This window comes from Pleurodeles waltl, chromosome 3_2, assembly GCF_031143425.1.
Source record: "Pleurodeles waltl isolate 20211129_DDA chromosome 3_2, aPleWal1.hap1.20221129, whole genome shotgun sequence".
NCBI lineage: Eukaryota > Metazoa > Chordata > Amphibia > Caudata > Salamandridae > Pleurodeles > Pleurodeles waltl.
The window spans coordinates 215,863,415-215,881,814 of record NC_090441.1 but is presented as its reverse complement, the minus strand read 5'-3'; the positions used below and the strand labels follow the sequence as shown (position 1 = coordinate 215,881,814).

The 18,400-nt window shown below is 46.2% G+C and overlaps 1 protein-coding gene across 5 annotated transcripts; it reads right to left on the bottom strand.

The window, feature by feature from the left end:
• Positions 1–467: 467 nt before the first annotated feature.
• On the bottom strand, positions 468–10,779 carry LOC138286715 (zinc finger protein OZF-like). Of its 5 annotated transcripts, XM_069227225.1 has the most exons (4): positions 10,636–10,779; positions 6,818–7,782; positions 6,271–6,432; positions 468–4,670 (listed from the first exon to the last, which is right to left on the bottom strand). In XM_069227225.1, the coding sequence occupies exon 4, from the start codon at positions 4,475–4,477 to the stop codon at positions 3,518–3,520; it is 960 nt and encodes a 319-aa protein (XP_069083326.1). In that variant the 5' UTR covers positions 4,478–4,670; positions 6,271–6,432; positions 6,818–7,782; positions 10,636–10,779; the 3' UTR covers positions 468–3,517. The 5 variants fall into 5 exon arrangements, with proteins under 5 accessions (XP_069083326.1, XP_069083325.1, XP_069083324.1 ...); XM_069227224.1 differs by lacking the exon at positions 6,818–7,782 and having other exon boundaries at positions 10,549–10,779; XM_069227223.1 differs by lacking the exon at positions 6,818–7,782.
• Between the last annotated feature and the right edge of the window lie 7,621 nt (positions 10,780–18,400).

The window sequence follows — 18,400 nt, the reverse complement described above, 5'->3', positions numbered from 1 at the left end:
CTGGCCCAGGCATAATGTGGCGCAGGGGGTTAAAAAAATGACGTAATGCATGCATTGTGCCACTTTGTAAATATTTCACGGGGAAATGGCCTCCTTAAGACATAAGTGTATAAAAATTACACTACTATGGCTTGTAAATATGACCCCTAGAGTAAAAAGGCTTCCAAGTTACTTGCAAGAGTTTACTTGATAACTAGTGTTAATGTAATTGCATGCTTTACTGTTTTGATGTTCTTAGTGTTCTTAAAAAAAAAAAAAAAAAACTAAAGTCACTTGGCACTCTTTGGCAGAAAACAAATCCATTATTGAGAGATATCCATCTATAATTCTGCATGTTTGCTTTTCACTGTTCTCGTGTCAGAATAATGCAACCCCACGTTTTGAAGAGATGGAAGCCCTTGATACTGATGTGACATGAGGGGATACACCCATCTCTAATTTGTCCTCAATAAACAGAGGCATCACAATGTTGGTGAAGAATCTGTATAGTTTATTAAAACAAATCCTCATATGCATAATTGCATCACATTCACATTTCATAGATCCATCTTCCTGACAAGACAGCTTGCTTCTTTCCTTGAGACATTCCTCTTCCAGTCACACTGCCTTGCTACTTGCAGATGAAATTTCAGCTCTGCACTGGGCCAGTCTTCAGGACAGACCATTTATACATGGATCATTGTTCACCGAGTGCCTTTAACGCCATGGGTGCCTTTGCATCACTTCTCCAATCTTGAAGAAGATTGAGTCCATACTTTGCCTAGAAGTCCATGTGTACCAGCTCTTGTCCATGTGGTCAGTGTTGCCCAAGGTACATAGGTGAACCTATTACAGTAGAAAGATGCTTAGGTACGTTTGTCTCCCAGACTTCGCAAGAATTGCTTGGAAAGGCATTTCCTGCACTGGCACCCCATTAACCACCAACACTATGCCACTTCTGACCTCACACATCTGCACCAACTAAACTAAATGAGCACTCCCCTCTTATCAAATATTGACTTTTGTCTAATGCTGCTGAAGGATACCTCATACTCCTTGTATTCATCTTACACTTGTATCACTCTACTTCTACCCCTCAACTATCAGCTAATGGGGGTGCCATCACGGTACATTGAATATTCAACACCACATCCATGGGAGCTCCGGGGCCGATTTCATATATGACTAAATAAAGTGGATCCACAGGCAAACCTACTCGAAATGTAGCTAAAGCCTACAGTCGCCCTGAGCCTTGCCTTTCCCCAGCAGTACCTATGGATACCTCTGTCTTATCTGAGTCAATATCCTCCCCTCTACTACTGAGGAAATCTCTCTAGCTTCTAATCCCTCTGCTAAAATGTTCTAATTTTAAGAAGAATCCAGAAAAAATGTGGGACCCTGATACAGAGTCCACTTGGTAAACATCAAACACAGAAATAAATGTAAAACAGATAACCTTGTGCACAATAAGGCCATCTATACAAATAGCCAGTAAACTGGATAACATTTTTGGTGGCAGTTAAATGATCAGAAAACATACACATTTATTTAGTACTGTTTTGCAGATTGCCAGAAAAAAAGTTCATTTTTTTAACCCCAGCAGCACATTAATTTTAAAATAGAGCAATGTTCTTATTAAGGCTTGAGAGAAAAGGCAAATTTGGACAAATTAAGAAATCATTAAAAAATGCAGCTAATGCAACAATACCCTCAAACATGTATCTGCTCACGCATTTCTCAAAGGCTCACAAATACAGACAATAAATATTTCCAAATCAACTGGTTTTCCTGAACCACTAGATACTGCAATACTAGAGTTTCTCATTTAAAATTTCCCAAACGCTTTTTCACAAGTAATGTATTATACAATATATTTTGCAATTTTCTATACTGCAAATAATGAATTACATTTGTTTTTTCAGTACATTCTTTTTATCAGCTAGACTAAGCCCAACTTGGAGTTCTGCGGACGTGTACTAATTCACATGTGACGGATATCCTGTTTGTTTTACTACAAATGTCACAGGATAGAACAGTTATATTAAAGCAGACTGGAAATCTGCACACCTGGGATGAAGTAAGCCGTCCGGCAAACTCTAATTCAGGCTCTAAATTACGCTCCGTGAATTCCAGACACGTGCCACACTGCTGGTGTCCTTTGGGACAGTTCGATAAATAAACATCACAGATTTACAGGACTGTGGTAGACAGGTGAAATAGTGGTGGCCATTATGTGAACACAACTGAACCCAGAAACACCAATATTAATTCCAAACTGTTATGATATGTAAATGGATAGTCAGAAAAAAGAAAGTTAGGCATAAATACTTAATAAACCCACTTGAATGTGTTATGGGATTACATCTTACTCTTTAAACATCTAATTAGATGTTTGCTTGTGGGTTAGCTACTAATTGAAGCTACATTCATTTACATACCCTAATTAATTTGGACATATTTTCGATAATGAAAGATCAGAGAAAAATAGCAGAAATTGCTCACAATACTTTTGTTCTGGTCATTTTATTGTGTCTAAAATAGAATACGAGTGTGTAGGCAACGTAACCTGAATTTTTCCGTGTATGACCGATACACGGCCATGTTTCTTACAAGTAACCTTTGTGCCTAACTCTTTACTCATTGGGCATGAAAACACAAGGTGACAACTTATCAAGTGAGGCACAGAGCACGCTAGGCACACTGGGTGAAATCACTCCGTGGGGAAATATTCCTAAGGGCATATACGCAATCGAATGGAGAAATGCTACATACACATTTTACAGCAGCCTGTATATTGAACTTTGCAAATATGATATTGCATATGCAATGCCTATTATAACGGATAACATTATTGTTCTTGTACACCGCTCTCTGGTGCTAAAGAGGTTTTTTAGAAGACACTTTTTCCTATATGACTTGCACAAAATTATGAAGTGTCCCCTTTTATTGAAACATAACAGTGATATACTTTGACCATGATGGTTCTTCTTTACACATGTTGCACATTCTTAAGATATGTCTGACTGCTTAAATGTGTCAGACAGATCTTTAAAAAAACATCAGTCAAGACATTTTCCTATATATATTTTGATGTAAACTTTGTGCACAGGCGTTTTTCGTATTGCATTTCAGTAATGGCTAGTGAGTGGGGATGCTTTGGTTCATCATATAATGGTAATTATTAAAACATGGCAACCATTTGCTGGTATTAGTAAAAAGAGACACTCGCCTTCTGCAGCTAGACCACTGATCAGCAATGTGTTTCAGCTGTTACATGGAGCAGTATTTCATCCTACTCTTTAAAGAGTATACTGTAGATTTTGCAGGTTGTAGGTTGTGTTTTCACTTTTTATGTTGTTTTACTTGCATCAGTATTTTATATCAGCCTCCCGTTTTCTGTGGATCGGACAAGATGTTTTATATTCTATTGGCTTTCTTAGAATTATAGCTTTGCCAGAGACTAAACCCCAAAAGCGGGGTACGTTGTTAAGAGGTGTCTTGACTTGTCCTGAATGCTAGGTAACTATTTAGCTGCCAATCAGGAAAGGTGTGGAATGAAGTACTCATTAGGGACAGAGACTTCTAAGAGCTTAGCTATAATTGTGTGTGTTTTCCCGGTTCTCCGTTCTGTGTTTCTTGTCTCCTGAAGAATATGGTGAATATGTTGAGTAAAGCTCTTCTCACACTCAGTGCATTGATCTTTTTGCTCCCCGTTAGATGCTCTGTGATCTTTGACATGATTAGTGATCTGTTTTAAAGTGTCTTTGCAGGCATCGCACTGCCCCTCTCTTTTTGTACAAAGTGATGTTTGGTGGTCAGTGAAATTACATTGTACACCATTTGTCTCTTTCTTAGGATATTGATATTGCCCATTTGTCATGGCTGCTGCCTCGGTGTGCATCCTCTGATGAGCAGTAAGATGCCTCTTCTGGGAAAAGCTTTTCCTACATTTAATGCAGTGACAGGGTTTTGCTTTGACACAAACATTTTCTGCATGCACTGCCTGATGACTAATGAGATACTGCTTCCGAGTATAGCTTTTCCCACATGTAGTACACATAAATGGTTTCTCTCCTGAATGCATCATCTGGTGTCTTTTAAAATTACCCTTGTGAGTGAAGCTTTTGTCACATTCTTGACAAAGAAATTCTATATCTTGACAGTTGCTTTTCAGGTGTACTTTAAGTCGTCCCTTTGTATTAAAGCGTTTCTCACAATCGGTACATTTCCAAGGTCCCTTGAGAGAATGTGTTTTACGGTGATAAATAAGTTGTTTCTTTGTACGGAATCTTTTCTCACATTCAGTACACTGGTGAGATTTTGGAGTCATGTGCCTCAGTACATGCCTCAAGAGACTTGCCTTGATACTGTAAGATTTATTGCATTCCGAACATGGGTACTGCTCCATGGTTGCATGTGTACTCTGATCTATTACAACTTTAGGATCACTTAGGGTGCACTCGATGTAAACTGAAACACACGGAATTACTAAAACCATTCTGGCAAAGAAAGGCCTCCTCTCCTTTGAGCTTTGTATTACTTTCTGACAACATCATCCTTAAACCATCAGTGCCCTCCTTGTAGTGTTGGAGAGTTCAATTTTACTGTTCCTGATAAAGCTTAAACTTGAGTGCCTTCTCTGTTTATTCTTCAAAAGTTGCACCATTTTTCTGAGCTCATTGTTTCAGTACCTGCCAGATAAAAAGGACAGTTAAACCATTAGATTTGTTACCACACATTGGAATCTCTAACCTTTTCATTTACTACATTGAGATGCTACTAACACGAAACATCATGGTATCAGCACAAATAAAAGTAACTAAAAGAGTGTGCACTCCAAAGAAGTGGCTTATGGGAGACTAATATGGAACTCCGCTTATACTTTAGATTATTCAATTATTGTGTAAAGTGTGATTGAAAGAAGGAGCACTTATGAGAAAACAACGTGGGTAAGGTAGCTTAGATGGGATGATTACAGATTTCTCAAAGGCAAATCTCAGAATAGTTTTGATGTACAGTTCAAAAGAACAGGATCATTTGAAGCCTTGCAGATCAAACAGAGCCCACTTTTTCTATAAACAAAATGTATTGTTTTTAAGGCAAACAAAAACACAACAGTAAACACACTGCTTCTTTAATTAAGACATCTCCACACACAGATCACATTTAACCCACATCCTTATGCTTTTAGGGTGGAAGTCCACAATATGAAACTGGGGCATTTTGATAGCACCACTCTTGCTCCATGATGGTCTGGATTGCTGTGTTTTGAGAGGTACTAATGACATCATTGTTTGTATGGGACACTTTAGGCTGATTTATGGCCTGTGTGCTCATACAACAATGTTCAACCCACACATGGTGCAGTATGTATTGTACTGATGAACACTAGCAGATAGACAACGCTTTCATTAGTGACATCCCTTCTGAAGCAGAAGTTATACAATTGCCTGCATGAGTACCGCACTGACTTTTGTAATTCACACTTATTTCCAGGAGTACTCTGAAATAATCTCCAAAGTGGGTTGTTTCAATAAAGAGAGTTTATTCCAAGAGCACAGTACAAGAGAAACTCTATGCGGGTGAATGTCAAGACACTGGTAACTGGAAAATCCTCCAAGAATGAATCCAATAATATACTACAGAAACAATGATGTAATAAGAATGTTCACAACGAAGACATTCAGCAGGAGGCGGGGAAGTAGCTGATTTACTAATTTGGTTAAAGGCAATCCTTCAATCCACCCCCCCACACCCCTGCATCTCTTCAATAATCAGAAAAGGTGCAACAGATATTACCACAACCACACATTACAACTGCTCAGTTCTACAAAGATCACTGCAGTCGCTCTCAGAACCTTTAAAGCTTCTTCTCCGTCAAGGGATTTGCCATGACCATGCGCTGAATCCCAGAGCACAATTTTTCATGCCCATGCGCGAAATCCCAGATCACACTTTTACATAAAGAAAAAGAGAGAGTATATATATATATATAAAATATAATAATTTATTTTGGAAAGAGACATTTTTTTCTGAACAAAAGAAATGTTTTACAACAGCCAGGCAGGCTATATTAGCCAATTTTGGAGTACTTATTTTTAAAAATCAATACGTTTTAAAATAGAAAAGAAAAAAAACACTACAAAAAAAAACAATTAAAAAAAACTAGCGACCTGAAAAACACACACACAAACCATTTTAAAGGAGCAGTGAGAGAAAATGAAAAGACTACAGAGTATATAAAACTCAGCAGTAAGATTTATCCTTGACCTCCCCAGACGGACTCATCACCTGCACTTCAAGAAGTTACACTGGCTACTAATCCAAAAGAGATGAAAGTCCAAGATGCTGACAAAATGTCATCTCCCAAACAGTCTCTCATGCTTTTTAGATTGTCTGCCTTGGCATTGTCCAGACTCCTGTCACTTCTGTAAGCAGATGTCAAGAAAAAGTCTGAAAGACAGAAAGGTGATAAAGCTGCTTAGTCTTCATGAAGAACAGTGCAGGCGTGAACAGGTAGCCGGAAGATCTGAGGGATGAGAAGAGGAACTTCCCTCTACTCCACTGCTTTCTTCACGACTGTGATCCAGAACACCAAGAAGGTGCATTTAGGTGCTATGATTTACATCAATGGTCTCCTTCATGACATTACTCTCAACACGTTTCTTTTTTTTACATTTAATATGCATTTTTCTTAAACCATACAGCTTTTTTGTGCAATAACTAAAAAAGGGGGTACAGGTAAGCATTGGTGGTTCATATAGGCAGATCAACTATTTAATAAAGTCTCCCCCCAGTGAACCCTTCAGTGTGTGAGTTTAAGGCAATTAATACCTACTACTGTGATGCAGTGGCATCCCCATGTGTTGCGGTCACTACTAACCCTTCCTTCCCCGGTCTTCCCTTGAATCTTCACCTTCACTATCCGTGGAGGTCAGGACCGAGCCTGGACCCAAGAAGACATCACAAATTTCTTCCATTCAGCCTTGTCCTCAAATACTTTGCCGTTGTGGCAATTACTTTCAACACAGTTACTGGTGTCCTCTCTATCTTCAAGAGCAACACATTGGTTAAGTAAGCAAAATGCTCCAGGTCTTCTCATTACACCCAATCTTCATCTTCTGTTCGCGATTACTTCCTGACCCTTTCAGATTCTCCACAACACATACCGATAGAAGGTATTGGTAAGAAGTACAGATACACTGGACATCCTAATACCAATGGCCCAATACAATTCTTATGTCATTTTCTAAATGATGCCCTACCATTCCTTTGCTCATCCTTTGTTGCCCAGATTCCAAGTGTTCTTGAACCGGTGGTGGTGTGGTTTCTAGCTCCAGCCTCAGCTAAATTTGCTCCAACATGGTTAAAAAAAAAAAAAAGAAGAAAAAAAAAACACACACACAGGCCTCGCGAGCAGGATTTTCTTTTAATGCATGCAGCCTCTCTGCCTCATTCACTGATAGTGACAGTGGCTGCAACAACAAAACGTCAACTCACTTCACATCCTCTACAGTGTCCCCTGGGAAGGGAAGGGAGAAATTGGCCGCATGTCCTGTGGAACATCGGTGACTGCCATGAAAACAGCAAGTGCGACTGCCTCACTCAGGAAGCACAATAGGCAGACTCTTCAGAGGTTTCAAGGAATACTTCCTTGCGAAACTAAACATGAATTCTTAGAGGTGCTTCAACAAGGGAATGTTGGCCTCCAATCAAGTAAGTAGTGCTGCTGCTGATTCTGCTGAATTAGCCACCCCTGTCTTCTGCCATAGCCTGGCCCTTCATCGATATTTATGGCTCCACCTGACAGGTTAGAAAGTTAGAGGTTCAAGAAAGGATTTTAAAAGTACAATATTCTACTAATACTTTGTTTGGGGCCCATGCAGAAGACGAAATACTGTGCAGGAAAACTGAACTGCACACACATAAATCAGTTGGGCTACAGAACATAAGAAGTACAGGAAGCATTTCTAACCCCTCAGTGTCTGCAGCAGCTTCATTCGCAGCAATAGCATCAGAAGTATTTTAAACCTTGAAAGTCGTGAAAGGAAAAGAGAGTTAACAAACATGAGTTTCCACACAGTGGGTCTCCTTTTCACCCTCTTGCATTAGCCACTCTGAAAGGAGTTAGCATAATCAATCATCTGGTAGAGTGGAAGAAAATGACAACAGGCAAGTGGGTGCTGAATATTGTGCAGAATTGCTGTTCTCTGAAGTTGAAGTCATATCCTCCAACTATTACACCAAAGAAAGCATCATCCGCTTCCTTTGGTTGTCAGCACCCTCCTGCTCAAAGAAGCATCTTTGAATTTTTTTTTTCGACTGCTCTTGAACCGAACTATTTCGAGGTGCGCAGGTGAAGTAGGTGTGTTAATCTAAGGCATGTCTAAATGTCATATTCATCAGAGGGCGGTGAAGACTCTGACATTGTTCTAAGCAGTGAGTCTAGACTTTCTGTGCTCATATGTGACCCCCACACTGAGACGAAACCTCTCTATTTGCTTTAATATATTTGGTCCATTAAACCTATTCACTTTAGGGCTGTATTATAAAGTAGTTGGTTTGTGACCGTGATCAAACTACAGTTTCCCATCAGACCTCACTGAGCTGCAAATCTGCACTTAAAAAGAAATAAACAGCACACCTTTCAAATTCAATCCAGTTTTCTGCTGTGTCCCTTCGCTGCTTACACCTCCCTTTCATACCTTAAGTTGGTTCTTCCTGATACTGCGGTTCTCGGCCTGTGCTGCTGACTCTCCTGCCTGTGCCCCGCCTGGGCCTCCCTTCGCTCGCTACTTCCCAGCTAAACTGGTCTCCCACTGTATGTACACTTCTTACCTGCTGCGGGCTCCGAGGGCCACGTGTCTTTTGATTACACTATTGATGCGTGAGAACCCGTCACTTGCCCTGAGTGAACCCCTCACTCGCCCCTGAGTGAACCCCCCCCACACTCGCCCTGAGTGAACCCCACACTGCCCCGAGTGAACCCCTCCACACTCGCCCCCGAGTGAACCCCACACTGCCCCGAGTGAACCCCACCACACTCGCCCCCGAGTGAACCCCTCACTCGCCCTGAGTGAACCCCACACTCGCCCCTGAGTGAACCCCCCCCCACACTCGCCCTGAGTGAACCCCTCCACACTTGCCCCCGAGTGAACCCCACACTCGCCCCTGAGTGAACCCCCCCCACACTCGCCCCTGAGTGAACCCCCCCCACACTCGCCCCTGAGTGAACCCCACACTCGCCCCTGAGTGAACCCCTCACTCGCCCTGAGTGAACCCCACACTCGCCCCTGAGTGAACCCCTCCACACTCGCCCCGAGTGAACCCCTCCACACTCGCCCCGAGTGAACCCCTCCACACTCGCCCCCGAGTGAACCCCTCCACACTCGCCCCCGAGTGAACCCCTCCACACTCGCCCCCGAGTGAACCCCCCCACACTTGCCCCCGAGTGAACCCCCCCCACACTTGCCCCCGAGTGAACCCCCCCACACTTGCCCCGAGTGAACCCCCCCACACTTGCCCCCGAGTGAACCCCCCCCACACTGCCCCGAGTGAACCCCACACTCGCCCCCGAGTGAACCCCTCCACACTCGCCCCCGAGTGAACCCCACACTCGCCCCCGAGTGAACCCCACACTCGCCCCCGAGTGAACCCCTCCACACTCGCCCCCGAGTGAACCCCACACTCGCCCCCGAGTGAACCCCTCCACACTCGCCCCCGAGTGAACCCCCCCACACTCGCCCCCGAGTGAACCCCACACTCGCCCCCGAGTGAACCCCACACTCGCCCCCGAGTGAACCCCCCCACACTCGCCCCCGAGTGAACCCCACACTCGCCCCCGAGTGAACCCCACACTCGCCCCCGAGTGAACCCCCCCACACTCGCCCCCGAGTGAACCCCACACTCGCCCCCGAGTGAACCCCACACTCGCCCCCGAGTGAACCCCTCCACACTCGCCCCCGAGTGAACCCCACACTCGCCCCCGAGTGAACCCCACACTCGCCCCCGAGTGAACCCCTCCACACTCGCCCCCGAGTGAACCCCACACTCGCCCCCGAGTGAACCCCACACTCGCCCCCGAGTGAACCCCACACTCGCCCCCGAGTGAACCCCCCACACTCGCCCCCGAGTGAACCCCCCCACACTCGCCCCCGAGTGAACCCCCCCACACTCGCCCCCGAGTGAACCCCACACTCGCCCCCGAGTGAACCCCACACTCGCCCCCGAGTGAACCCCACACTCGCCCCCGAGTGAACCCCCCACACTCGCCCCCGAGTGAACCCCTCCACACTTGCCCCCGAGTGAACCCCCCCACACTTGCCCCCGAGTGAACCCCCCCACACTTGCCCCCGAGTGAACCCCCCCACACTTGCCCCCGAGTGAACCCCCCCACACTTGCCCCCGAGTGAACCCCCCCTCACTCGCCCCCGAGTGAACCCCACACTCGCCCCTGAGTGAACCCCTCACTCGCCCTGAGTGAACCCCACACTCGCCCCTGAGTGAACCCCTCACTCGCCCTGAGTGAACCCCTCACTCGCCCGTCCCTCGGCCCTCCCGGCCTCCTACCCGGAGCGCCCGCACCGCAGGGAGGGGTCTCTGCCTGTCCTCTCCGCCGCCGGGTCCCGTTCTCGCCCTCCCGCCGGGGGGACTCACCGTGCTGCCGCCGCCGGGGGCTCCCAGGGCTCCCGCGGGACACACGAGCCCGGAGGGGCGGAGCGTCCCCACCCGAGGCGCAGACAAATGACGCATACAGGCGAGCTGCGCATGCTCCGGAGACAAACACCACACTGCGCATGCTCCGAACACGCAACACTGCGTAGGCTCAGGCCAAACACTGCGCATGCTCCTGGGACGGACATCCAACACTGCGCATGCTCCGAACACGCAACACTGCGTAGGCTCAGGACAACAACGCGCATGCTCCGGATACAGAACACTGCGCATGCTCTTTACACAGACATCTGTAAAACAGACATCTCCTGGCAGCCGCGGAGCGCGTACCACTCTCAACTTCCCGCACAGAGGACAGTGCGGCGGGCGCAGCTCAGGGACCGGCGTGCGGGGTGTCACCAAAGAGACAGCCACGGGCTTATCTGCGCCAATGCATAACGTCAACCCTCATTTAATCAAAGCTTGACTCGTTCTCTGTGTAAAAACTGCATTTAATTAACACTCCTCAGTATCTCTTTCTCTCTATTTCCCGTTGGCTCGCTCTCTTTTAACTTTCAGTTTTGTAATACAAACTACACCCAAAGGTATCAGAGCGCTTTACACGAGCACCGGTTACATTACACAAGGGCACATTAAATTATGGCACAGGGAGATTAAGTGATCTCCCCAGAATCCCAGGATGTTGAGCCAGCACAGAGACTCGACCCGTGTTCCCAGCTCCAAAGTCGGCAGCTCTCGCCCTTATGCCACATCCTCTCCCCAGCTCCTGCTTAAGTCATTCTGCAGCCCTCAGTCACTTCAAAACTCATACTACTGCTACTTCTATGTTTTGTAATGTCCTGGTTTTTGTTTTTAAAATCTGCTCACCCTAGCTCTTCTGATTCTTCCCAAGCCTACAGCGAGACGTATTCTCTTCAAGCATGGACAGAGGCTGCAGGTGCAACTTCTCTTCTTCATCCTTAAGCGCTGGACGACCTCCTGGGCCAGCATGTGCTGCAGCAGTTCAAGGCAGGACCCATTTTGCTGCTCCACCTAATTTACATTGGTTGTAGCGTTTTTTGAATAGTCAGTGCATTAAATGGAAAAACAGAATTGCAGGTACTCTCTAGTTAAACTGCCTGTTTGCTCCTGAGAGATGCAGGTACTCTCCCATTAAATATATTGCAGGAGTGCTGAGAAGTGCAGGTACTCTCCCTTTCAAATTGAAGAAGTGCTGGTACTCACTACCGGACAGTACCTGCCCATTTAAAGCACTGCACAGTCCTCTATTTTCCTCATTTGCCATAAAAGCCACCACCTGCTGCATAATTTGAAGATTTCACCAAAGTTGAAATGTTTCTTGCTCAAATCAAGCCCATCTAAACACTGCTTCGTGGAAAACTTCAGTGATGAAGCATGCCATAAATTGTACGTGATGGCCGTGCTTTCCTAAATGAAGTATCTCTATCATCTAAGTAGGATCATATATCATTTATTATCTTAAGCTCACTAATTCATGTGTGTACTATCTATCCTTCCAAATCCATTTGAACCCAGCCATATGCAAATAAGTCTTGATCCTGTCCCAAGATGCTAGGTTCCGATCCAGGGTGGACCTGGTCTGGTAGTTCGGGTTGGAATGTTCCCATGGGGAACCGGGTCAAGACGTATTTGCGTATGGCTGGATTCAATCTGGGGTGGCATGGTGAGCAAAAGAACAATGGACTAAACCCAGATCTGTGACTGGGGGTGAGGGTTGGAAAAGTTTCAGCACTCCGTCCATCATCTTTACGTGTTGCTAAAATTTCCTTAAGTGGTAGGGGTATGCCCAGACGTGGGTCCCTTGCTTTCTGTGCCACTGGATTCAAGCTAGCCTGGCTGATGAAGGGTGATATCCTGAAACCGGTCCCAGGAGGCTTGTTTCTGGTCCAGAGAGGACCTGGCCTTGCAGTTGGGGCTGGACTGTTCCTGTGAGGAACAGGATCAAGACTGATTTGCATATGGCTGCGTCTAAACCTGGGTGGCATGGTGAGCAAAAGTACGATGGATTAAACCCAGATCTGTGACTAGGGCTGAGTGTTTGAAAAGTTTCAGCACTCCGTCCATCATCCTCTTGTGTTGCTATTTTCAAGGCACACTACAAGCTCAGAAGTTGTCACTATTCAATAGGCACTTACAAGCATATTAAATCCTCCAACCACAAGACTGTGAGCCCGTCCGACAGCAGGTGACTGAGCACTCCATGAGGAGGAGAGCTTAGAGTTTCTGGTCCGCGTTACTCGAGAGAAAAATCTGCAAGAGAAAGTGGGTTTTGCATTGGCCTATTATACTATTTGTGTGTATATGATTATCATAAAGTGCAATTTAAGTAAGCGTTGTGTTTATAACCGACATTTACAGTAATAGTTTATTTGAGTGGTTATTTTGTTTGGGGAAACAGTAAGTGTGACGAAGTGCCTCTTTTATCATGGTTAGCCCCCCACGTTTTGCCTGGAACATGATGTGGTATCAAAGTGTAAGTGCCCTGGGACCTTGCTAAACAGGTTCCCAAAGCCAGATCTCTTTCTCACAACTGTACTTTGTTTGGCAATGTTAGACCTGACAGCCTTAGGGTAGTCACCCCTAACTTTTTGCCTGCCTCCCTCCACTTTTTGGACACTGTTTTTGCTGGCTTTTAGACTCTGCGCACTTTATCACTGCTAACCAGTGCTAAAGTGCATATGCTCTCTCCCTTAAAACATGGTAACCTTGAATCATACCTGATTGTGCTATTAATTTACTTATAAGTCCCTAGTAATGTGCACTCTATGTGCATAGGGCCGGTAGATTAAATGCTACTAGTGGGCCTGCAGCACTAGTTGTGCCACCCACTTAAGTAGCCCCTTTTTCCTTGTCTCAGGCCTGCCATTGCAAGGCCTGTGTGTGCAGTTTCACTGTCACCTCGACTTGGCATTTAAAAGTACTTGCCAAGCCTAAAACTCCCCTTTCTCCACATATAAGTCACCTCTAATGTGTGCCCTAGGTAACCCCTAGAGCAGGGTGCTGTGTGGGTGAAAGGCAGGACATGTACCTGTGTAGTTTACATGTCCTGGTAGTGTAAAACTCCTAAATTCGTTTTTGCACTACTGTGAGGCCTGCTCCCTTCATAGGTTAACATTGGGGCTGCCCTCATACAGTATTGAAGTGGTAGCTGCTGATCTGAAAGGAGTAGGAAGGTCATATTTAGTATGGCCAGAATGGTAATATAAAATCCTGCTGACTGGTGAAGTTGGATTTAATATTACTATTCTAGAAATGCCACTTTTAGAAAGTGAGCATTTCTTTGCACTTAAATCTTTCTGTGCCTTACAATCCACGTCTGGCTGGGCTTGGTTGACAGCTCCTTGTGCATTCACTCAGACACACCCCAAACACAGGGTACTCAGCCTCACTTGCATACATCTGCATTTTGAATGGGTCTTCCTGGGCTGGGAGGGTGGAGGGCCTGCTCTCACACAAATGACTGCCACACCCCCTACTGGGACCCTGGCAGACAGGATTGAACTGAAAGGGGACCTGGTGCACTTCTTAGCCACTCTTTGAAGTCTCCCCCACTTCAAAGGCACATTTGGGTATAAAACAGGGCCTCTGCCCTACCTCATCAGACACTTGCTGGAGAAGAAACCTGAACCAGAAACTACATCCTGCCAAGAAGAACTGCCTGGCTGCTCAAAGGACTCACCTGTCTGCTTTCTACAAAGGACTGCTGCCTTGCTGTTGGCCTGCTGCCTTGCTGAACTCTTGTCTGGCTGTGAAAGAGCTCTCCAAGGGCTTGGATAGAGCTTGCCTCCTAGGTTCCCTGAAGTCTCAGGACCAAAAAGACTTCTCTTTTTCACTTGGACGCTCCGTGCGCCGAAAAGTTCGACGCACAGCGTGTACCGCGGCGAGAAAAACGCCGCACACTGATGCTGATCGACGCGACGCTCTTGGGACGACCGGAAATCCGACGCACGGCTTCACAAGGACAACGCCGCCCGACCTCTAGAGGAGAAATCGACGCGACGCCTGCCGTGAGATCGTAATTTCGACGCGCAGCCCGCAGAACGACGCGCAGCCGGAAAACAAGCAGGAAAATCCACGCACAGACCCGGGACATCTGGTAATCCCCGCGACCCACAGAAAGAGACTGTCCGCGCGCCGGAAAACGACGCACGTCTTCCCCGCGTGGAAAATAACGACGCAAGTCCGTGTGTGCTGGGGAGAAATCGATGCACACACCCTTTTTCCACACACCTCTTCCTTTGTGGCCCTCTGAGGAGATTTTGCCACTCCAAACCAGGTACTTGTGCTTGAAAGAGACTTTGTTTATATTCTAAAGACTTAAGACACTTTATATCACTTTTCCGTGATATCTCTACAATTTCCCATTGCAACTTTATACTTTTGACCTACAATTATCCTGATAAATATTCTATATTTTTCTAAACACTGTGTGGTGTATTTTTGTGGTGCTATATGGTGGTATTGTATGATTTATTGCCCAAATACTTTACACATTGCCTTCTAAGTTAAGCCTGACTGCTCGTGCCAAGCTACCAGAGGGTGGGCACAGGATAATCTTGGATTGTGTGTGACTTACCCTGACTAGAGTGAGGGCTTTTGCTTGGACAGGGGGTAACCTGACTGCCAACCAAAAACCCCATTTCTAACAGGCAACTTCAACCACCCTCGAAAATTCCTAGTAAATGGTACCTAGGGCATGGGTACTGGAGAGGGGCCCCAGAGATGCAGCTTCACTTGTGCACTCTGAGAGGCCCCAGACCAGCCTCATGCAGACTACCATTGCAGGCTGCGTGATAAGTTGTTCCCAGAATTGCAAACATGACATGACCCTCAGCTTGAGTGCCATCTCCCTTAACACTGCATGCAATATAAATTATTTACCTCTCTAGCAGGCCTTACAGCTCTAAGTCAGGGTGCATTATATTACAGGTGAGGGCATATGTGCATGAGCAAATATGCCCCTACTGTGACTATCAATTCTTAGACATAGTAAGTGTACAGGGAAGCCTTAGTAAGTGCATGTGCTGGACACTGGTCAGTACGAGTTTCACAGCTACATGATAGCCTCTCTGAACCCTGGGTTGTCTGGTATCAAACAACTGAGCATAATAAATCTTCACTGGTGCCAGTGTTGGATTTATTATCAAATGTACTCAGAGGGCACCTTAGAGGAGCCCCCTGAAAACCTAACAGCCCTGGCATGGTTGCTGACTGGTCTTAACCAGCCTGCCACCACCAGACATGATTCTAGACCCCTGTGGTGAGAGCCTACATTCTCTAGGGCCAGAAGACAAAGCCTTTCCTGGGCAGAGGTGGCACACCTCCTTCCCCAGGCAGGCACCCTGCTCAGACAGGAAGCTTCAAAAACTATACCGCCTTTGAAATGCGACCCCAGCCTCTGTTGCTACCAGCAGAAGACAACCCCCCCAGTTCAGCCCCCACTTTAGGCGGAAAAACTGTTGTGAAAACTAGGAAGAATAGCATGGGTGGCCACCCTCAGCCAGCATCACCCCTCAGGTGTGGCAGGCGAAGTGACCCCTCCATTTCATTTTTCTCCTTCTTGGATGGAAGGAAAATAGCCAATTAAAGTTAGGGTTGTGTCCCCCTCCAAAAGGAGGTGGTCACGTAGTGGTTGTAGCCACCCAAGGTATGTAGCCTATTGGCTACAACCATGTACCTCCACTAACGCCCCTAAATACACTACTTAGGTGGCAACCCCCGACCAGAACTTCAGATTCAATGGACACAAGAAGACCAGGACAAAGAAGGCCTGAGGCACGAGAACTGAAGCCCTGCTGCATAAAGAAAAAGGCGCCAAACCTTGTTGGCTGCTCCAAACACTTGTCAATAAACGCTGTGGTGTCACCTGGAACCTGAAGGACTCCACAAAACCTCGGAGCACCTCCAGCCGTATAAAAATCGCCAAGCACCTCTCTCAGAGTGAAGGTATCACTCTCCGGCACCCTGCAGGCAAGGAAACCTTGAAATCCGGTTTAGTGCCCGGCTGCCACCCAATGACCCCGACAGAGCAGCCCAATTAAAAACTGCATAACAGCACCTGAGGATTAGACCTGCCTCTTTACCAAGTTTGGTGGTCCTAGGAACTACCTGAGCTGTGGTGTACCAATACCTGGGGTACTGGACCCCCATTCGCAACCACCAAGAAGAAAAGCCCCCCCCCCCCGGACTCTTAAAAGACCAGAAGCAAGCACCTCCTGAGGGACTTTAGCGTGCCCGAGACCCACCTCCTGAGTGACCTGTCTGACCTCCAATCCACCTCAAAACTGCCTGCTTCTGACCACACAGATCTGAAAATGCACAGCGGCCGGCTGACCTATCCAGCTTGCACCCAGCCCCACTGGCCTCTCCACTGACCAGCCAGCTCTGCTCCCACGAGCCCCAAGCCCCTGTGACCTCCTCCCTCCAAGGAGACCCCTGGGACTTACCTTTAAGTCCCCTTGTGCAGTGCATTTCCAAGTGGCCCCTTCTCCGGTGCGCACTAGCTCAAAGACCTTCAGCCGCTGATCCACCTTAAACCAGGAATTGCACAAACTTCTCCTGCTGGACTGTTGGACCTGGCCACGGCCTCGACTTAAGGACAAAAGGTGACACTAGTGAGAGCATTGCCTGATTTTATATGCAAATTTCTAATTTCTCCCATTGACTTCAATGGTGCGCAATTACGCATAAAAGCATTACGTTTTCCGAACTTTGAAAAATCATCTGAAAGTACTTATCTTGTAACAAAGGTCCTGGTCTTAAATATTATATAAAATCAGCTTTAGTTTTGCGAATTGGACTCAAGTTATTCTGCTGAGTGTGTGTCTCTATTTAATGATACTGTGAGTACAGCAAATGCTTAGCATGACTCCTAGATAAACCTAACTGCTTGCTCACACTACCACAAAAATAGAGCATTGGGTTGTCTGTTTTTGCCTTTGGATACCAAGGTGGGGTTTTCTGGACTCTCTGCACAGTGCACATAATTTTCGTTCACCATATAGAGAGCCAGCCTACTACAGTAAGATAGACAAAACCAGCCACTGATTTACTTTTGATGTCAATGTCACTTGAAGAAACCTGTAAATCAGCTGCTTTCGCATGATTTAAATACCTCTCTGAGAGAGTACAATGTGACTGTCACTGGTGGTTTCAGTAGATTGTTCATGCTGGCTTTCCTTCGAATGGGACGGGTTTCTGGCGATCCTAGGGTGGGGGCTATTTTTTGGCCGGTTTTATACAGTGGATCCCTGTGGCTTGGCCCCATACTGAAATATTGTCCCAGTATCAATGTCATATACACAGCGCAGCCCCGAGGTCTTGGTTCCAGTGCCAGCCATAGAATGTCACTGAGCAGCAGTGGGCTTCGCCAGGAGCAGGGCGAGCCCCTGGGCTCTAATCACAAATAACTTGCAAGCTTTAGATTTCTGCCTCATTCGGCAGTAAACATTATGTTAGGGCAGAAGAAAAACCTCTAACTCATGCTTGAAAGATCAATCGAGGAAGGAAAAGGCAGCAGCAGGACTGACAAGAGAAATCTTCCTTTTGTATGCTAGCATTCCTAGGGGAATGGCACATGTCTTTTAAACATTATTTGTGGGAATGATCGAGAACATTATCCAGTGCTTAATTTGTAACTAAAAAGGTGCCGGTGCCCAAAGCCCTCCTCTTAAACATGCAGCTTCTGCAATTAAATGTGAGAACACAGAATACTGAGGCAGCGTAA

Bases quoted from the DNA above. Each gene is read 5' to 3' on its own strand.
- LOC138286715 (XM_069227224.1), bottom strand. From the start codon at position 4,477: ATGGTTTTAGTAATTCCGTGTGTTTCAGTTTACATCGAGTGCACCCTA.